The sequence below is a fragment of the Heterocephalus glaber genome, unplaced genomic scaffold, assembly GCF_053883595.1.
Source record: "Heterocephalus glaber isolate CG9 unplaced genomic scaffold, H.glaber_assembly_v1.0 deba00001452, whole genome shotgun sequence".
NCBI classification, from domain to species: domain Eukaryota; kingdom Metazoa; phylum Chordata; class Mammalia; order Rodentia; family Bathyergidae; genus Heterocephalus; species Heterocephalus glaber.
This window is the reverse complement of record NW_028258302.1, coordinates 18,266,282-18,286,639: the sequence shown is the minus strand read 5'-3', so window position 1 is coordinate 18,286,639 and position 20,358 is coordinate 18,266,282. Positions and strand designations below refer to the sequence as shown.

General features: G+C 45.3%; 1 protein-coding gene across 4 annotated transcripts; it reads right to left on the bottom strand.

The window, feature by feature from the left end:
• Nucleotides 1–1,965: 1,965 nt before the first annotated feature.
• On the bottom strand, nucleotides 1,966–11,497 carry Znf436 (zinc finger protein 436). 4 transcript variants are annotated; one of them, XM_004850550.3, is made up of 4 exons: nucleotides 11,209–11,497; nucleotides 9,799–9,887; nucleotides 8,909–9,035; nucleotides 1,966–5,676 (listed from the first exon to the last, which is right to left on the bottom strand). In XM_004850550.3, the coding sequence occupies exons 2-4, from the start codon at nucleotides 9,829–9,831 to the stop codon at nucleotides 4,424–4,426; spliced, it is 1,413 nt and encodes a 470-aa protein (XP_004850607.1). In that variant the 5' UTR covers nucleotides 9,832–9,887; nucleotides 11,209–11,497; the 3' UTR covers nucleotides 1,966–4,423. The 4 variants fall into 4 exon arrangements, with proteins under 4 accessions (XP_004850607.1, XP_004850608.1, XP_087071711.1 ...); XM_004850551.3 differs by lacking the exon at nucleotides 11,209–11,497 and adding an exon at nucleotides 10,094–10,212; XM_087215585.1 differs by lacking the exon at nucleotides 9,799–9,887 and having other exon boundaries at nucleotides 11,209–11,345.
• Between the last annotated feature and the right edge of the window lie 8,861 nt (nucleotides 11,498–20,358).

Here is a 20,358-nt window from a genome sequence, read left to right as displayed (position 1 = left end):
TATTTTCTTTCATTAATTTTACTTTGTTTCCCAGCTGTTTTTTATTTTTTGAGACAGGGTCTTGCTAAATTGTTAAATTGCCCCAGGCTAGGCTTGAATTTTTTTTTTTTTTTGTCACTGGGGATCCAGCTCGGGACCTTGCACCTATGAGGCAGGTGGCAGAACCAATAAGCTAAATCTCTGGCCCTGGGCTTGAATTTTTTATCCTCCTGCCTCAGCCTCCCAGAGTGCTGGGATTATAGGCCTGTACCACTATGGTTCACTTAGGATTTCAACGTTTCTTATCTTAAAGCCTCCTATATATGGGTAAGCAGGCCCAAGCCTGCTACTCGGTTGCAGAGGTAGGTATCTAACAAATGCTTCCTAAGAGTTTATTTCTCCCAGGGAACGAGAATCCCTTTGTAACCACACTAACTTCTAAAACACAAAGGAGCCACTTGGCAAATTATCATTTTAGTGCCCTCAATGGTGATCTAATTGTCTGCAAACACTGCCCTAACCTACTGCTAGCCCCCTAGAGGACAGTTCTTGTGGAAGGAAATTTGTTTTGATAATAGTAACAATGGTGGAATATTAACACATCAAATACCCTTGGAGGGAGGCTCCTAAACTACACTTTAGATGAATTAGCATTTTTCTTTAACTTTCTTTCCCAGCAATAAAAAATGCTGCACACACAGAAAGGAGAAAAAGAGAGGTTTGTTTTTGATGCTGGAGATTAAACTCAAGGTTAAGTAAATACTGAATTGCTGAGCTACACTCCCAGCCTTTTTAAGTAAGAGAAGAGGTCTCATTTGTTGCCCAGACTTGGACACTCAGTTCAAGCGATCCTCCAGCTCATCCTCCCAAGTAGCTAGAATTACAGGGGTGCATCACTGCACCCACGGAAAGCAGTTTTAAAATTCTTTTTGATAAAAAAAATATTTTTTTCCAAGATTTGGATATAGGGTTAACATTTTTCTTTCATATTTGTATTTTCCCTCAGTAAAAGACTAAACCACTTTCACCCATTTCCTAGGCTGGTTGACCATTAAAAAACAGATTTGGGGGCTGGGGCTATAGTTCAGTAGTAGAGCACTTGTGTTCAAACCCAGTAGTGCAAAGTGAAAGAAAGAAAGAAAAGAAAGAAAGAGAGAAAGAAAGAAAATCATAAGAGAAAATTACTTGCAAGTAATCTGGAAGTTGCAGTTACATCCTAGTAATACATAATCAAAGACATTTTCCTTTTGGGAACTCAATCTTAGTTCAGTAGAAATTATTTTAATATTCTTAATGGATACCACAAAATAGCTCCTAAAGCAATGAAGTAGCCAGGGGCAGTGGTACACACTTGTAATTCCAGTTACTTGGGAGGCTGAGGCAGGAGGATCACAAGTTTGAGGCCAGCCTGAGCAACTTAGCAAGATGCAGTCTCAAAATAAGGGATGGAAGTGCGGGGGTGAGGCTTAGTGGTAGAGCACTTGCTTAGCAAAGGTTCAATTCCCAGTGCCACCCCTATCCAAAAAAAGTCAACAAGGCCTTATCTCACTTTTCTCTTCCAAAGCTAACGAGTCACCCATACCAAATGTTGCCATGTTGCTTTTGCCACCAGCATAAGCTTCATGGAAAACTGCCCTATTTTTGCATCTTCTCAAGATATGGCAATATCCAAGGGCTCAAGTATGGTACTCCCAAATTCTTTTTTTTTTGGTACCGAGGATCGAACTTGGGTCCTTGCACTTCTTCTTTTTTTTTGGTACCGAGGATTGAACTTGGGTCCTTGCACTTGTGCAGCAGGCGGCAAAACCACTGAGCTAAATCCCCGGCCCACGTACTCCCAAATTCTTACAAGAACATGGACAGTATCTGTACATCTGTACAAAAAAGCATCAATGTAAAGACAGTCAAGTCCAAATTTAATGAATCTGATGAAAGCCCTTATATGAATTGGTGCTGGATTATTAAAAGAATTCTCAGTTGTTTTGATTTTAAAATAATACTTTTAATTAGAGAATATTGTTAGAATAATACAGATGTAGTTAGACACTAGGATAACTGTGACCGATACCATAAGGAAAACTGCTCTATAGACTTGTTTATTCACTCTCCACAACCATAGGAAACAGGCACAGAGTGTTTGGGGTTTGTGCAGAAGCAGCCAGGGGCTTGGGAGCAGAAGGCATGCAAAAACCACTAGCAAAGAGCCTCTGATGCAGGACTTCTACATGAAGTTCAGCACACCAAATGGGCAGCCATTGGCAGAAAGAGGAGACAGAGCTGGTGTGGCCTTTGCCCTTTAAACTTCCCAGCTAGAGTGTACATGTATGGAAAGATGGGAACAGGAGACTCAAGTCTCTTCTTAAGCCCTTCACCTCTAAGAAGCCAAAAAGCAGGAACAGGTTGGGAGGGGGCACGAGAGCAGCAGAGGAAAGGAGGATGAAACAGTCAGGTCACAGAGGTGTTGTCTCTGTTGCCACTCCCAAGATGACACTCGTAGTGGCTCAAAGAAGCATTAGGAAAATGTTGAAATCCATGAAAACCATCCGTAACACTGATACAGAAGATAAATTTGAGTTTAGCTACCAAGAACATATATGTCACCCAGTAATTCAAATATGAATACCCACAGTCTGCTAGATTTTGTATAGAACAAAAAACACGCTCCCTGCAACCAAGTTTGTATTTAAATAGGAGTGGCAATGTGAGGAACCTTCCTTGAGTGGTTGTTTTGTTTTGAGCATTTGCAGGTGAGGCATTCTCACCCAGCTCTGGGTTACAGTAACTCACTATGGTACACTACCCAAGAGAGACCACTGGTTCCTTTACCACCAAATTTCAAAGAGCTATGGGGAAAAAAAAAGTTTTAAAATGTTACAACATTCACAATAAAGCACAGGAGAAATACATTCAGAACACTTTCAAAAGAAAATATATTCCTTACTTCAGTCTCAGCTTCTCAGCACCCATTCCTTCCCATCCCCACAGGTTTGGATAAGGACATTTAGAATATATACTAATTCCTACTCAGGCAGAGATAAGAACTGACATTATGAGGCTGAGATTGGGTCAATTATTTTAACCACTTATATCTGTAGGCGGGGGGGATGGAGATACATTCCTACTTAGGCTTATTAATTCCTTCCGACCATGCCAATGAGTTCTTCATTGGCACAGAACACAATTCATCTGAGAATAGGACAATCAACCTATTTGTCTGGTCATTATCATTCACAATTGATGGATGCATACAAACAAGTGCTTAGTTCTGTACAAAGACAAACCTTACGAGAGAGTGCACACTCAAACACTAGTGTTTAAATTTTTTTCCATAACAAATGGAAAGGACATTTCTCACATTGGAGTTATATGTCTGTTAGTTCTGTCACATGATCCATATCACCCAAGAACATGCTCATTCTTTGTGAATTCAGTTTCTGCTATTAGAAAAAACCAAAGTGTACACATTTCACTGTACATATACATGCCATTATGCAAGCTAAGATAAACACTGAGGTGTGGCCCTATCAAACCCTAGAGTTAGCAGTATAGGGAGAATCAATCTTAAAGATTAGAGTGGAATAAACACAGAAATGACCCATGTGCCTTGGGAAATGACTGTGCTTCTTTCCCTGAAGGTCAATTCCACTTGTTCCTTTTACTCCAATATCACGTATGGTACTATCTTGCCTTGAAGATATTTTCCCTACAATGTTCTTCAGTTTCATAAACCTGATTAATGACAATAACAGCAGTGGGCATCTTTTGCTAAAGCTACTACCATCAATGGCATCAGTGGGTCCTTGGTCCTCAAACCTGTGTCTTTTTTCCTTTCACACCGTATCTTCAGTTAGCTTTCACAAAGATGCACGTTTTAAACAATTTAAGTAGATACAATGAGAAGGAGAAAAGTTGATCATTGCCTTCATCATGCAGAATTCTGCTCTCTGGAAGATGGAAAGATAGAAATGTGTGAGCAACTCAAGGAAAAAGCCCTTTGGAGTGGAAGCATGTGCCCAACTACTATGGTGTGACTAAATGTGGCAACTCACACCAAGTCTGGTTGCCTTTTCTCAAGGCAGCAGTGACCACCCTATTACAATTCTCCTAGCAGAGCTTTTTGGCCCAAGGCTGGGAGAGATAACTTTTAAAGATTTACTCCATGTCCAGGCCTGAGCATGCACCAGCATTTGTCCCCTGGTCTTCAGATTTCCAACTACTTGTGGGGCTGATTTGATGAAGTAATCCATTAATATTGAGTGAATAAAAATTATTATTTTGTAGGAAATGGGTCAGAATTTCAAAGAGATTGTCTTCTTTGATGTTTGAAACTGTGATTCACAACTAGGATAGTCAGTAGAGAAAGGGATCTCCATTATAAGGGATTTCACTGATATCAAATAAAACTGTACCTTCAAGTGAATCATTTCCCAGTCAGTTACAAGACTTAGTCGGTATGAACTCTCTTATGTTTAATAAGGGCTGAGCTCCGGCTGAAACTCTTCTCACACTCGCTACATTCATAAGGCTTCTCTCCTGTGTGGACCCTTTGGTGTGTGATGAGATTGGAGCTCTGGGTAAACCCTTTTCCACACTGCACACATTCGTAGGGCTTTTCTCCTGTGTGAGTTCTCTGGTGCTTAATTAGATCTGACCTTTCACCAAAGCTTCGCCAACACTCATTACACTCATAGGGCTTCTCCCCAGTGTGAATTTTCTGGTGTGTGATAAGATGAGAGCTCCGGCTGAAGCTTTTCCCACAAGCATTGCATTCATATGGCTTCTCTCCAGTGTGGGTCCTCTGGTGCTGAACCAAGTGTGAGATGCGGCTAAAGTTCTCCCCACACTCATTACAATGGTATGGCTTTTCCCCTGTGTGGGCTCTGCGATGCCGCACAAGGTCAGAGTTCTGACTGAAATTCTTCCCACACTCGTCACACTTGTAGGGCCTCTCACCTGTGTGCACTCGGTAGTGTTTGATGAGATCAGACCTCTCGCTGAAGCCTCGGCCGCATTCATTACACTCATAAGGCTTCTCGCCTGTGTGTGTCCTCTGGTGCTGGGCCAGGTGAGAGCTCCGGCTGAAGCTTTTCCCACACTCCTCACACTCATACGGTTTCTCTCCACTGTGGGTCCGCTGGTGCTGAATTAGATGGGAGAGACGGCAGAAACTTTTCCCACACTCATTACATTTGTGAGGCTTCTCACCAGTGTGGATTGTCTGGTGCTGGATGAGGTGAGAGCTCCTTCCAAAACTTTTCCCACACTCATTGCAGTCATATGGCCTCTCCCCAGTATGTGTTCTCTGGTGCTGAATGAGGTGGGAGCTACGGCTGAAGCCCTTTCCACATTCATAACATTTATAGGGTCTGTCTCCTGTGTGGGTTTTCTGGTGTCTGTTAAGGTCTGAAATCTGACTGAAGGCCTTTCCACAATGAGAGCATATGTGATATTGGATGCCTGTGTGGGCTTCTTTGTGGACGAGCAGATCAGTGACTTGTTGGAGAGGATAGCTGACCCACTCTTCGGCTGTCAAATCTCCCCACTGTCTTTCTGACCTGTCCCTGCTTTCAAAGGTCTCTTCACTTTCAGGATTTTCCTCAACATTCCCACCAGGTCCTTCAGATGTGGTCCCAAATTCTACATCTTCACTAATCTCTTGCTTTGGATTTACTTCATTCTCACTCCTGATTTCAAAATCTATAATAAAGGGTAAATAATAACAAGATTAGTACATAAACAAAAAAATATCTAACAAGTGCCAAGTACTACACTGAAGTTTTTTTGTTTTTTGTTTTTGGTACTGGGGAATAGAACTCAGGACCTTGCACTTGCTAGGCAGGTTTGGTGCCACTGAACTAAATCCCCAGCCCTACACTGTTTTTGTTGTTTTGTTTTGGTGCTTAGGGCCCGGGGATTTAGCTCAGTGGTTCCGGCACCTGCTTTGCAAGCACAAGGTCCCGAGTTGAATTCCCTGTACCAAAAAAAAAAAAGAAAAAGACTGTTTTGGTGCTTAGATTGAACCCAAAGCCTTATGTATGCTAGGCAAACACTCTTACCACTCAGCTGCACACCTAGCCATATACTAAGATTCCCCTCCCCCTAGGATCGAACTCAAGATCTTACACTGGTGAGGCAAGTGCAGCACCACTGAGCTAAATCCCCGGCCCCATATATAAGATCTTTACATGAATTACTTCATTCATGATCACAGCCATTCTGAAAGTCAGGCATTATGGTGACCTTTATTTTATAAATGAGAAATCCAGGACTTCGACAAATGAAGTGACTTGCTCAGGTCATAGCAGTAAATAAATGCTAGAGACAGGGCTCAGATCAAGATCTGTCTGAAAAAAAATTCATGCTCTGAATTATTATAGTTAATGGCTCTTTAAAAATATTGTATAGGTATGGCGGCACTTTCCTGTAATCCCAGCATTCAAGAGGCTAAAGCAGAAGGATTTCAAGTTCGAGGCCAGCCTGGGTTACATAGGAACCTGAAAAGGAAAAAAAAGGAAACCAAAAAGAAAAAAAAAAAACCCTAGAAAACTGAAAAACAAAACAAAACTATATATTCCTGGTGTTTTGAAAGAAGAAAACCTACAGAAATATATAATATAAGAGACTCTAAATCAGAGTCTACAAGCCAGAGCCTATATATTTTAAATTAGAAAACTCTAAATTGGCCCGGGGATTTAGCTCATTGGTTCCAGCACCTGCCTCACAAGTGCAAGGTCCTGAGTTCGATCTCCAGTACCGGGGGAGGTGGGGGGTGGGGTGGGGACGCTACATTAGAATCCCTACAAGCCACAGCACATATTTCATGTGTGTGCATATATTTTGTTCAACCTGTCAAGCCTTCATTATTATCATGAAAATATGTAGTAAGAACTTACTATGTTGGCATGGAGAAGAACAAAGTTTTAGCTATCTGTATCATATTTTAGTTGATAGAAAAAATGACTGTTGGATGTCACTTGCTACTTTCAATGAAAATGGTGTGGGGAGGTTAAAGAAAGCAAAAAAGATGTTTGGCTTCAAACATTCCATGTGCCTGTGTGTGTGTGTGTGTGTGTGTGTGTGTGTATTTATGGTGCTGGGGATTAAACTCAGACCTCACATATGCTAGGCATGCACTCTACTACTGAGCTATACATCCCTGGCTCAGATTATTCTTAGCATTGAGTAAGTATATTGCATAATTTTCAAATGAAAATCAAAATATACAATCATGTCTACAAGGAACTTTCTACCAGACATTCCATTTTCCAAATTGAGTTTCTTTGTATACTCTTCAGAAAAAAGTTTAAGGTATGTTGGGAGAAAGGGCCATAAATTAGCTTGATAAGTGGTACAAATTATATCCTTTCATTAGAAATCTACAACGCTTGATAATACATTAAAGGTACTAAGACCTCTTCTGGTAAGTATTCTTTTTTTGTTTTGTTTTGGAACCCGGAATTGAACTTGGGTCTTTGAGCTTGTGGGGCAGGTGGCAGAACCACTGAGCTAAATCTCTGGCCCACCTTGTAAGTATTCTTTAACCATCTTCCAAAATTACTTGGGCAAGAAACCAGTTTTTGGTACTTCCATCCTTCTAACAAATGCTCCTTAGGCTAGACCACAGAAATGCAAATTTATACTTTTTTAAGATTTTCAGGGTCAGGGATTTAGCTCAGTGGTTTTGGCGCCTGCTGCGCAAGCGCAAGGACCCAAGTTCAATCCCCAGTACCGAAAAAAAAAAAAATTTTTTTTCATTTCTTGTTTTTTGTTGGATTGAGTAAAAAACTGGGGTTACAGACTACAATACATCTGGGAAGATAACACTATTTATGGTTTCTTTCCCTTTGTTTTTTGCTTTTGTTTTGAGGCAAGGTCTCACAACATAGCTCAGGCTGGCTTTTAACTCACAATCCTACTGTCTCACCCTCCTGAGTACTGGGGAATACAGGCATGCATCAGATCACCTGGATTACATTCATTTGTTTGTTTTTTGGGTATTGAGTATCAAACCCAGGTGCACTCTACCATGTACCACCATGCCCAGCTTTATGGTAGCTTTTCTATAGAAAGAAATCAAGCAACGAGAGATATTAGAGAAAGACTAAATTAAGAAGAAAACCCCTCAAGTTGCTTTTTGTACTGAGAAAAGATGTGGGAGTGAAGATTTCAAAAAATGGATTACTTCTAGTGAATGACAGACAATATGGAGAACCATACACACCTGCTAACTCCTGTCAAGTCATAACAGGAGATAAAGTGAGTCAAAAGACTGTTCATTTTAAGACTATATTGTTTATTCTAGTTACACCCGGGCCAAAGGACAGCTAGGAAAGAAAACTCTTTGTAGACCATGAAAAAAAAAGCCATACTCTCTTAATAGAATTTATGATCTCACTATTTCAGGATTCTCCTGGAACAACATTTGACACACTTAAGATCTATGATAAACTCTGAAATATCTCTAGACAAGAATCTCCTCAGAAAAAGGATCTGAGGCAAGGGTAGCGTCTGAAGCCAAAGCAAACACGGGTGGTTTCTGCCCTCCCGTGAACCTAGGTCAGAGCCCCTCATTTTCTAGTGCCCTTGAGTGAAAGCACCATTTACGGGGCATTTATATCCTGGCAAACACCATTATGTCAGACCAGTTTGGTCAGTGATCTGTACAAACAGGCCATTGCAAATGACTCAGGGCACAAGAAATCTGAATGTTTCTAAAATGAACAGAAACATTTTTTCTTTTCAAACAATATGACCTAGATGCTTTCACATTCAAAGATTTGCCTGAGCATTGAACTCAAGCCAATATCCAATTAAGTGCTTTAAAAATCTAAGAACTAGGCTATGTTGAAAGAGCTAAACCATTTTGACACAGCTGCAAAAGCCGGGATGGGGGGAGGTGTTTGTGAAGAAAGGCCAAATCCTTACTTACCTAATGAGACAACATTTCCATAATTCTCCTGCATAACATCTCTGTAAAGGTCCCTCTGTGTAGGATCCAGAGGTCTCCATTCTTCCCGGGTGAGGTACATGGCCATGTCTTCAAATGTCACAGGTCCCTGAAATCACACAATGCTTCCTCACTATTCCGTATCTAAGTGGTTAGTACCAGTTTTTCTTCTCGAAATTACAGACATGGTTAGAAATGTTGAAGAGGCAAAGGCATTAAGTCTGACCTGTAGAGTCCAAAAAAAAAAGGACATGTGGCATGTGGTAAAAAACGAAAACAAAACTGACTGCTCTGCTTTGGTTCCAAGGCCAGATATCCCTGCCGCACTTAAGGAACTTCACACTCCATCCATGCCTTTTTTCACAACACACCTAACATTTACATCGCTCCATACCTATACGTGCCGTGTTCCTCTTTTCTTGTATTACCTTTCTCAGATCAATGCTTTATGGTCTTTACTCTAGTGCCAAGTGCTCTTCGGCGACCTGTCCCCTCCGTGCCCCTCCACTCCTCCCTTGGATGCCCCAGAGAGAATTAATCACTTCTACTTTTTGATTCCCACCTCACAGCACTTCGTTGCTACAGCAAACCGCGCACTTACAGCGTTGTACCAAGGTTAACCCGGTGAGGCTTTCTCCTTACAGAACGTGAGCAGATGGGCAGCGCCCGTCTTGTCTTTTATCTCCCCAGCATTTAAAAGCATACAGCAGGTGTTCAACATATGCTTGCTTGTGACTATACTGGTATTAGGCCCTTGGAGGCAGAATACCGAAGCAAGCGAATTACTAATTCCACAGGGGTATGCAGAATAGAGAAATCCCGGACGAGTTGGGTAAGCAGAGGCAAGGTCCGAGAAGCCATGCCCGGCTTACCTGGCTCCCAGCCATGAGCAGGGTGGCTGCCATCTCGGGCACAACGGTTCGCCTCCCGGGAGAGCAGGAAAAGCAGCTAGCATGCAGCGCTGAAGGAGGCGAAAAGCAGGGCGTGAGGCACGGGAAACAGGCCCTGCCCACTCCCCAGGGCAGGAGTTCTGGCAGCAAGGCGGGCAGGGAGGGCCCTAGAGCAGGGCCGGGCCAGTCTCCCAGCTGACCCCTCAAGTGTGACCCGCCCTCTGAGTCTCCGCCACCAAGGAGTGGAGGCACTGCCAGAATCGACTGGGACAGCCACCTAGCTGGATCCCTCTGGGAACGGCGGTTAGCCGGATAGTCCGATGCTGTCTCAGGGAGGAGGCTCAGCCCAGCCCACAGAACGCCTCTGCTCTTCCATCTCCAGGCAGAGTCCTTTCCGGCAGCTGCCCCAGCCAGTCAGCATACTAAACCCTCAAAACATCGTACCAATCAGATGCCGAGCATTCGGTCCACCTCCTGCAGCGTGTCCGGCCACCTCTACCACGCCTGCGCCTGCCCGGTGGCCTGCCGGGAGTTGGAGTTCCACTCCCGCGTACAAAGGCCAGTCGGGGGCCAGGACGAGGAGGGAAAAGAACAAAAGGGTGAAGAAGGAAGTGCGTTCTCCTCCTAGTCAAGGCGGAGTATCTTCCGCTTTTTTCCCTTGGAGACCACAGCCTGTTTAAGCAAGGGAGGTGGCCCTACTTTTCCTCATGTCCCTACAAAGCGTCTCTTGAGTCAGATCTTATTATCCGTGATATCAGACTTAATTTAGGTGCTGGCTTGTGCAGAGATTCGCTGCAATTAGCTCTCATTTGACAGCCAAGGCCAAAGAGGAAAGCAGCAGCCGCCCACTCTCCGGGGGAGTAGGCAGCAGCGCTTCAACTTTGGGCCCCGCCCACGCACTACACCTCCCAGCTGCGCCTCAGGCACTTGCACTCAGCGAACTACAGCTCCCAGGGGCTCCCGCGGCACTTGAATCCTGCAGCCCGACCACAACTCCCGGCAGGCCCTGCGCCGCCTGTCCTGCGTTTGAGTGTGGTCTGCTGCACTACCCGGTTGTCTGGACTAAGTTGCTGTTAACCCTGTAGAGGTATCCGACCACGTCTAAAGACCGTGCCCCTTGAAAGGGGGCTGAATTGTCGCCCATCGAAGGAGAGAAACCTTGAAAAATCAGAAACGCGGGTAGGGGTGGAGCGTGTAAGGAGATAGTCAGTCCCCAGGGCTGGTGGTCCTTATCCTGAGGGCCTGTCTGCCAAAAGGGTTGCTGGAAGCCTCCGGCACCACCGAAAGGGCCCTGGGCCTCTAAGGGCCTGACCCAGGCGAATCCTCAGGAGGTGAGCAGTCATTAGTGAAAGTTGGAAGCCAAAAACTCGGTTTGCAGACCAACAGACTTACCTCCTGACCGCAAAAGATCGGAGAGGCCTCAAACGGATCTCAAAGCCGCAGATAGTTCTCTCAGGCCTCTGATATTCGGAGAGATTGTAGAGATCACTGGAAGATCCCGGAGATCTCAGACCCTCAGGTAGATCTTGAATCCGTAGAGTTGCAGGCAAAGCCCAAAATTCAGGCTTAGACTCTCAGACCGCTCAGAGAAACCACAGGCTCACAGGCAGATCCCTTGAGGCCACAGTAGCTGGCCAGAAAACACCGCCATCAGCTAAACTGTATTCATCTGGAGTTCCGCGGAGCGGAAGGACTTGCAGCCTTCCCTTTCCCCAGCCAGGGCTAGGGAGTTAGACAATGGAAGTCCAGCACTAGGCAAAGCAGGCATTATGCGCGGGGGGAAGAGCTTTGAGCTCACTGTAGTCTCAGAGAGGGAAGTGATGGAAAAAGAATATAGCAGCTTATTAGGGACTCCCACCCTCTTCAAGTTATAAATATCCCCAGAACCTTGGCTACTTGCCCGGAGGCCTGTTGTCTCCTAACTGTACAGGAGATTTCTCTGCCTAGGCTGGGAAAGGGGCTTTTCTTTTGTTTTACAGACCCATCCACCCACTGAAGGGCTTGGATTAAAAAAAGAAAACAAAACCATGATTCTGGGCAATGCTTTTATTAGTGAGTATCCTGTTCCCAGTGTCTAGTTATTTATGCTTAAATTAATCAAGTGTCTAAAAAGAAGTGGTAGGACCCTACCCAGCATAATGCAGTACCTCCCACTCCTATTCCTCTTTCCACCCCCACAGTGGGGCTAGGGAATCCTTAGATGCTATAGAATTGTACTATCTTTTTGGGGGGGGGGGTCCTGAGATTGAACTCAGGACCTTGCGCTTGTGAGGCAAGTGCAGTGCCACCGCGCTAAATCCCCAGCTGTACTATCTTACTCTATCTGAAATTGATCACTACTTAAGTTAGAATCCTCAAAGAGTTCCCAAGAGGCAGGATCCTTAGTGGAAAGAATGTGGGGATCAAGGTCAGGCAGACCTGGGTTAGAACCCAGACTGTGTATCCTGCAGAAAGCCATTTAATCATTCCAAGTTCATTTCCTTTTTTGTAAAATGGTAACAGTTATACCTAAGGATGTCGTGAGGATTAAGTGAGATGACTTAAAGCACTCCACAATGAGTGAGCATTCGGGTGATAACCATTATTATTAATCCTGCCTTTGGTGACAAGGGAGATTGGCAGAAAGGCCTGTGGATATATTCAATGGCCCTGAAAATCTGAGAAATTAGAGTGCCTCAATAGATGTGAAGACCTGAGGATGACCTTATCCTCACACTGTGTTTCTGCTGGAAATTCAAACAGAACTGGTAGTTGGGCAAATTTGGTGGGCTCAAGTGAATACTGTTGGGGCTGCCCACTAGCTGCCAGAGACCCCAAGTTTAAGGCCTCACACTCTGGGAAATCACTAGATCAGGGGTCAGTAACCAACTTCTAGGAACAAGGTGGGGGTGGGGATCCATGGAGACTTTGCCTATGGAATTTCAATTTTTTTTTTCCTATCAGGAATCAAACTTAGGACCTTGCCCTTGCCAAGCAGGTGCGGTGCGGCTGAGCTACACTCTTGACCCTGGAATTGTAGGTTTCTAGCTGAGCCTAAGGTGATAGGATGGCCTGAGTCCCTCAGCCCAGCAGGACTCTGTTTTCATCCTTTTTCTGGCAGATAGCTTTGTAAACTTTCTTCTTCCCTCCACCCCCTTGCTCTAGTACATTAAGCCCTTCTTTGTCCTCTCTTTCTTTTATTCATCAGGACTGCCTGGGCAAGATGGCTCTCCAAGCCCAGCTTGGCTGCTTGCCTCTTTCTGTAAGTGCTTTTTTTCCCCTTACCTAAGACCCTCTGGGGAGGGTGGAGGAGAAGCCAGGCTGCCAGTGGATGACTGCATTTGGAGCCCTTAGGGGCAGTGGGGAGAGGGGGAGAAAAGACAGTGGCCAAGGGGCTTTCTGTTGCAGCTTTCAGCTGGACTTTGAGGGTTGGGGTCAGTGGAGGAGGAGGTGGCTTCCTGCCACATTGTTCAGAACTTCAGGATTTCTCAGGAATATTTACTGTATGTGGATTTTCAATAACTACTTGAAAAACTGTTCCCATCATTCAGCAGATGATGAAGGCCTACCATGGGCAGAGGCAGCAGTAAGCGTATCACTGGGGAATGGGGCCAGAGAGCCATTTGGCCAGGATCTCCAATTTAGGCCTCGAAATTATCTCCAAATAAGGGTTTGCATTGTGTCAGATCCACTCTCTGATTGATCAAAGACTCTCCTTTGATATCTTTAAACTTGTGCCCTATGATGAGACCACTGTGCCTGCGGAACACTGTAAATTATTATTATTATTATTTTGGTACCGGGAATTGAACTCAGGGCCTCATGCTTGCCAGGCAGGCACTGCACCACTGTGTACATTATTGTATTTTAATAAATCTTATAATAATCCTGTGAGCAGCACAATAATGTACATTTTTAGTATCAGAAGCATTAAATCGTTAAAACATTAAAAATTGTCCCCGAGTGTTTCTCATGTCTTTATTTTCAAAGACAGGGAACATTAAAAAGTTGCAATAACCTGGGCTTCCCTTAACTCCTGCCAGGAAGTGATGAAAGCTCATCACTGCATAGGAGTTGGGGTCAGGGCCCATTGATTTGCCTAGTCACTACAGCCCCCCTGGCTTTCCTAAAGGTGAGCTAGTCTGCACCCAGGAAGGAGAGGACTCCTAGCTGGGGAGGAGGAAAGAAGGCTTCCCACAGAAGGTAATATCTGGCTTGCAAAGAATGGAACAATTTTGGAGGTGGAGAAGGTGGGAAGGAAAGTTTCAGTCTTCAAGAACAGCATGTGTAGTCAAACGATGTGGCAAGCATGCCTATCATTCCAGTCCTCTGGGAGGACTGGAGAGACAGGAGAATCACAAGTTTGAGCCCTGCCTGGGCAATTTAGAGACTTAGCAAGACTACCTCAACATAAAAAAAAAAATTTTTAAAGGGCTGGGGCTGCAGCCCTGGGTTCAAAACCTAGTATTGAAAAGAGAGGAGAGGGAAGGAAGGGACAGGAGTGAAGAAAAGAAAAGAAAAAGAACATGTGGGAAGGCACAGAGACGTGAAAAGCTGGAACATGATGTCCCAGAATGGCTGGGACTGGTTATGGCTAGAGGGAAGTGTGCTTGTGCAGGCGGCCTGGGGACTGGTCAGGGAAAGAGCAGATTGACCCTGCAGGAGGGTGGAGTGCAGAGGACTGGGAAGCCTGCCTCATGTATTTCTGGTGCTTTTCTCCAATGAGAATATTTTCCAAAGCTATGTAGAGCCAGGCATTGTGCCTCATGCCTGTAATCCCAGCTACTCAGGAGGCTGAGACAGGAGGATCACAAATTTGAGGCAACCTGGGCAATTTAGCAAGACCCTGTAGCAAAAAAAAAAAAAGGCTGGGGTTGTAGCTCAGTGGTAGAGTGCTTGCCTAGCATTCATGAGGCCCTAGGTTCTATTCCCAGCACCTCCAGAAAAAAAAAAAGACAATTACATTAAAAATGTACTACAGGGTCAGGGATTTAGCTCAGTGGTTCTGATGCCTGCCCTCACAAGCGAAAGGACCTGAGTTCAATCCCGGTACCAAAAAAAAGTACAACAAACTTATTTAGTATCATCTATCTTATTTAAAGACACCAAATAAGCCCAATTATTGAACCTTACTCTGTACCAGACACTGAGCTGGGAAATCGGACAGCACCCCTCACTCTGACAGAGGCTTGCTGTTAGGATTAAATGTGAGAAGAGCACAGAGGAGGACTTTGGCATATGTGGGAGAGGTAAAACATACCACAGATGCTCTTTGAGGTGAGGCTATATTTCATGCTGACTCAGCATGATTGGGGCTTGGGTTCAAGTCCGGACTCTCTCCTGGGGTTCCTCAGCTTGTAAGGAGAACATACAATAGTATAGAAGCTAGCTAAGACAAGAGGATCAGAAATTGAAGGCCAGCTTGGCAAATTTAGTGAGACCCTGTCTCCCAAAAGTGCTGGCGTTATAGCTCAGTGGTACAGAGCAATTGGTTAGCATGTGTGAGGTCCTGGGTTCAATCCCCAGTACAAGACCACAAAAAAAGAGAGTATAATAATATAAATTCAGAGAGACAGGACAGAGGTTGCCAGGGGGAGAGGGAAATGAGGAGCTGCTGAATAGAGATTGTTTTGTAAGATAAAAAAAATTCTGGAGATTGGTTGCATAACAGTGTGAATCTTGTATGTAACTTGAATGTACATAATTCTACTAAATTACACTTAAAAATGATTAAGGGCTAGGGTGCAGGGCAGTGGTTGATTGCTAACCTAATACACACAAGGCTCTGGTCCAAATCCCAGCACCACACACACACACACACACACACACACACACAGGTTAAGATGGTTTCTATTATGTATATTTTACCACAACTTTAAAAAAGAGTGTGATGAGCTGAACATGGTGGCTCATGCCTGTAATCTCAGTACTCAGAAGGCTAAGGGAGGAAATCTCAATATAGCAAGACCCTGTCTTGCTATAAAATGAAAGGGCTGGGGATGTAGCTCAGTGTGAAGGCTCTGGGTTCATCCCCAGTACCAGAAAAACAAAACAAAAAGAATTTAGTAACAGTTACCTAGTTCACAGGCCAGAGGATTAATTGAGGTAATGTGCAGTGCTCTCTTGCATTCCTAGTAATGATGATAGCAAATGTTTACTAGAAATGCTGTGTGTGAAGCAGCATTAAAAGTGCTTTCCTTTTTGCAGGGTGGGAGTGGGGTGGGGTGAGGAGGTGGGATGGGTTGGAATCTTGCTAAACTGCCCAGGCTGGCCTTGAACTCACAATCTTTCATCCTCAGCCTCTCGAGTAGCTGTGATTCCAGGCATGCACCACCATACATGGCTTACAAGCTTTCCTTGTATTAGCTTAATGAATCCTCACAACAGCCCTTTGCACTAGAAGTTATTATTACCACTATTTTACAGGTGAAAAACAGGAAGCAAGGAGGAGTTATGTAGTGCACCCAGGATGCTCAGCTAGATAATGCTCAGTGATTAGCAGAGACTGATGACACTGTCAGATGAAGAAGGGTTAAAGCAATTATCATGATGGTAGAATCCAGTGAGAGCCTGGGAGGCGGAAGTGTGTGGTGAGTGTCACAGTGCTATGGGAGTTCTGAGGCATTGCCTCAAATTGCCTGAGATCTGAGACTTCATCGATGTGCATCAGAGTGAGCCTTGAAAAAGAGGTAAGACTTGGACCAGGGTGGGGAGGAGGAAGCAGAATGGACAGCTATAAATGGGCAGGTCCAGCGAGTATCCAAGTATAGGGCATACAAGTCCCTCAGGCTGAGAATCAGGGGCAGCAGGGGTGGAAGCTGAGCCACCAACGACAGGTAGAGAGTGAATGTCCCCTGAATCGGCTAATGAGGTGAAGGCTTCCAGGTCCCAAAAATAAAACAGAGGGCAAAGGGTGATGGAAGAATCTTTGCAAGTCAAACCAAGGAGTTGGAATTTGACAGCTGATGGGAAAGTTGCTGAAGATGACTAGGGGAAGGATCCTTGGACCCACAAAGGGGTATGAACAGCCAGGGCAAGGAGGAGGAGTGGCTGAGCTGGAGCCCAGTAGAAGGGCTTTGCACCAAAATTAGAAAGAAGGACAATCTGAAAGACCATGTTGGTGATGAAGGCAATGGAGGGAGGGGTCTGGCAAAGGAAAGACAGTAGGATCAGTAACTGAAGGGAGGGTCACAGAGGGATCCAAGGAATGAACTAATTGGCAGAAATGGGAAGACAGCACGGGGGATTTAGGAAGGAGAGGATGCAAGTTCAGGTCCAGATGACTTATATAGAGAGGGCCAGCAGTGTTCTTGGAAGGAGATATCCAAATAGGCACTTGGTGATGGAAGTCGTGAGCTAAAGGAAAATGAGGGCCAGGATGCTGTGTTCTCTTGCATGGTTGGACTGCCCCCATGCTTCAGGGTGTACTTCTTTTCCTACTTTTACTTGGCCCAAACTTGCTCTGCAGAGCCTGTTCTTTTCCTACCTTTAATAAAACTTTGCTACCATTTGTGCTTGTTTTGACCAATTCTTTGCTCAGGACAGAAACAACCTAGGAAACACCTCCAGAAGGAGACTCCAGCACCCCAAAACCCAGAAACAAACACATCATTGTGAAAGGGAAAAAACTGTACCCTTAAATCTTTTTAAATTTACATAAAATTCATTCTTTGGCAGATAGTTCTTTAAAAAAAAAAAAAAAGAAAGAAAAAGAAAATGGAGGCCCAGCCAGGTGTGGTGGCACATGCCTATAATCCCTGCCTCGGGGAAGCTGAGGCAGAAGGATTCGGAAGTTTGAGCCCAGCCTAAGAAACTTAGCAAGACTCTGTTTCAAAATAAAAAATGAAAAAGGGCTGAGGATATGGTTTAGTGGAAAGGTTCTGGATTTAATCTCCAGTACAGACAAACACAACGGAAGAGTAACAACAGAGATCTGGAAGTCTGGCAGAGATTACTATGATTTCCATACTGTATTTTCAGTCCCTGTAACCGTTTGAAAATATCTTCTAAATTAATCATGGGATCCTGAATAGACTTTTGTCTTCAAGGCCTTCTGGCCAGAACCTCACTATGGGACCTTCCCTCCCCCATCCTAAGCACTTTGCTTTTGTTTCACCTCACCTAACCTTGTCCTTTTCCTCCTCCTGAACGAGACAATCTCTTCTTCCCTAGGAAGACTCCCTGGGTGGCAGAAGTCAATGCTAACTTGCATGTAGCTTGTCTCATCTTTGCGATGAGGAGGACTGGGTTAAGCCACGTTCCAGGCAGCAGTCCAGGGAGATGCACAGCAGGCTGTGAGATCAGAGTGTGGCCAGCCTGGCTGAAGCCAGAGTGTGGGGGTGAGGCAGAGGCCAGCTCCACAGGCCCCCCGGCCCTGCCAACAGCAGCGGGAAACATGGGAGCTTGTAAATGGCAGTGGTAGAGTGGGGGATGAGGAGATCTGCAGCTCTGAAAACCTGATTCTAGTCTGTAGAGGCAGAGGGCACGAATTGGAGGGGCTCCAAGGTGGACACAGGAAGACCCCTTGGGAGGGTGTTGCCGTCTGCCCATGAACGGTCTGTGCCCTGTTCATGCTTTTCAGTGTCCTTTTGTGAATGTAGATTTGTACCTTATAGGTGTGTGGACTTGAGCTCACTTGTTCTCTTGCTGTTTATCTGACTCATCTCCTTTGTAAACAGTAAGGTTATTGAGGGTGAAGATTTAGTTGTTTTTTCTCCCCTTTGCTCTAAATCCCTATGACACTGGGAACATAAGGGATGTTTAGAACATGACTATGTGTTACCTTTAAAAGTTCACCCCAAGGGCTGGGGGTTTAGCCCAGTGGTGCCTCTGCCTGCCTCGCAAGTGCATGGTCCTGAGTTCTACCCCCAGTACCAAAAAAAGTTCACCCCAAAGTAACCTTTATTAACATTATTTTTGTTTTTGAGACAGGGTCTAGTTGTGTAGTTTGAGCTGGCCTTGAACTCACTATGTAGCCCAGGGTGGCCTCGAACTCACGGTGAAATCCACCTGCTTTAGCCCCCCAAGTGCTGAGATTACAGGTGTGTGCTACCACCCTCTTTATTAACATTACTAAATTAATAATGGTTGCTGTTTTGCTCTGCTTTTGCTGTCCAACCCTTGGATGGATTAAATAATGTAGTAAAAAATCTAGATGTCTAACCCCTTCCTTTTCAGTGTGGTCTGTGGACCACCAATAGCATTGGTGTCACCTAGTAACCTGTTAGAAAGGAAAACTGAGCCCCACCTCAGGTCCAGTGAGTCACAATCTGCACTTTAGCCCCATCCCCAGGGACTGGCTCATATTAAAGGTGAAGGAGCATCTGGGTTTCTAAGCAGCTTCCCTCTGCACCTCTGCAGGAACACACACATCTCAGATGTGGCATCCCATCCCATCTGGCATGGGAGTCTGTACCTACTGTTCCTCTGCCAAGCTGGAAATTCTTGGAAGTCAGAGACTCAGTACTGTGCAAGGCTCCAGATCTCTCCCAGGGTAGACAGGCACCATGATAAGCAGCAGAAGCCCTGGGCCTTAGGAGCTGCAGGTGTTGGGCCTTCGGCGAGTGACTCTACAGCTTTTCCACAGGGGTCTTCCCACCCTACCTGCTTAAAAGCTGAAGATGATGGGGCTGGAGATTTAGCTCAGTGGTTCTGGTGCCTGCCTCAAAAGCGCAAAGTCCCAAGTTCGATCCCCGGTCTCCCCCCCCTGAAAAAAAGCTGAAGATGGTGGTGGTTTCTGCACACAGTCTGTTTATGGCTTCCTCTTCAGGAGGAGACACATGAGAGATGGAAAGGAGATGTAACCAGGTCCAGAGTGGATGATGCCCATGGAGGATCAGGAACTTGGGCTGTCATTACCCCAAAAGATCACCCCGTGGGTGAACCAAGGCTGATGGAAACCCAGTGGGCTCTGCACAGCCACCCTAGGAAACAGCGGTGGTTTCGGTCCCATTTTCACAGGTATGGAAATGGCTTCGTGACTTGCCCAAGCTGCCAGGAGTTCACAGGCTCCTGCATGTCAGCATTTCAGGTAACAGAGTCCAGGAGGCTTGGCCTCAGGCTGCTGGAAGGCCAGGACAATCAGAGACTGAGACCCTCACCAGCCCATTCAACATGCTCCCAAGGCTTTTCCAGAAGTGTCCAGCTTGCTTAAAGTGCTTCTCAGTGAAGAAAAGTAAGCTGACATCATCATGGGAATCCCATGCTCTGCAGACTTCCTCTGAAGCTCAAGCCACAGGTTGGGCTGGGAGGGACAGGCAGCTCCAGCCTGGGCAGTTTCCAGGGCTCGGGATCCTCCAAGGAGCCATGGAAGTTCTGGCCTGCAGTAACCCTCACTCAGAAAGCCCAAGTTCTAGAGAGTCGCCTCCCTGCCTAGAGGGATCCAGTGTCAAAGGGCCCCTGCAGAGTCATGAACAGGGAATAGCAGAGAGTCTGGGACAAAACAAGGAAGGCGTAGGGAAGACAGGTTTCTACTTGGTGTGGAAATCATATCTGCCTAAGACAAACTGTGCCTGTTCTGTGTGTGTGGCTCTAGGGTAGGGGAAGATTTGCATTGACTCTTTT

Bases quoted from the DNA above. Each gene is read 5' to 3' on its own strand.
- Znf436 (XM_004850550.3), bottom strand. From the start codon at position 9,831: ATGGCAGCCACCCTGCTCATGGCTGGGAGCCAG. The intron at 9,036-9,798 runs GTAAGCCGGGCA...GTGTGATTTCAG, and splicing joins TGCTCATGGCTGGGAGCCAG to GGACCTGTGACATTTGAAGA. The intron at 5,677-8,908 runs GTAAGTAAGGAT...CCTTTATTATAG, and splicing joins TGGAAATGTTGTCTCATTAG to ATTTTGAAATCAGGAGTGAG.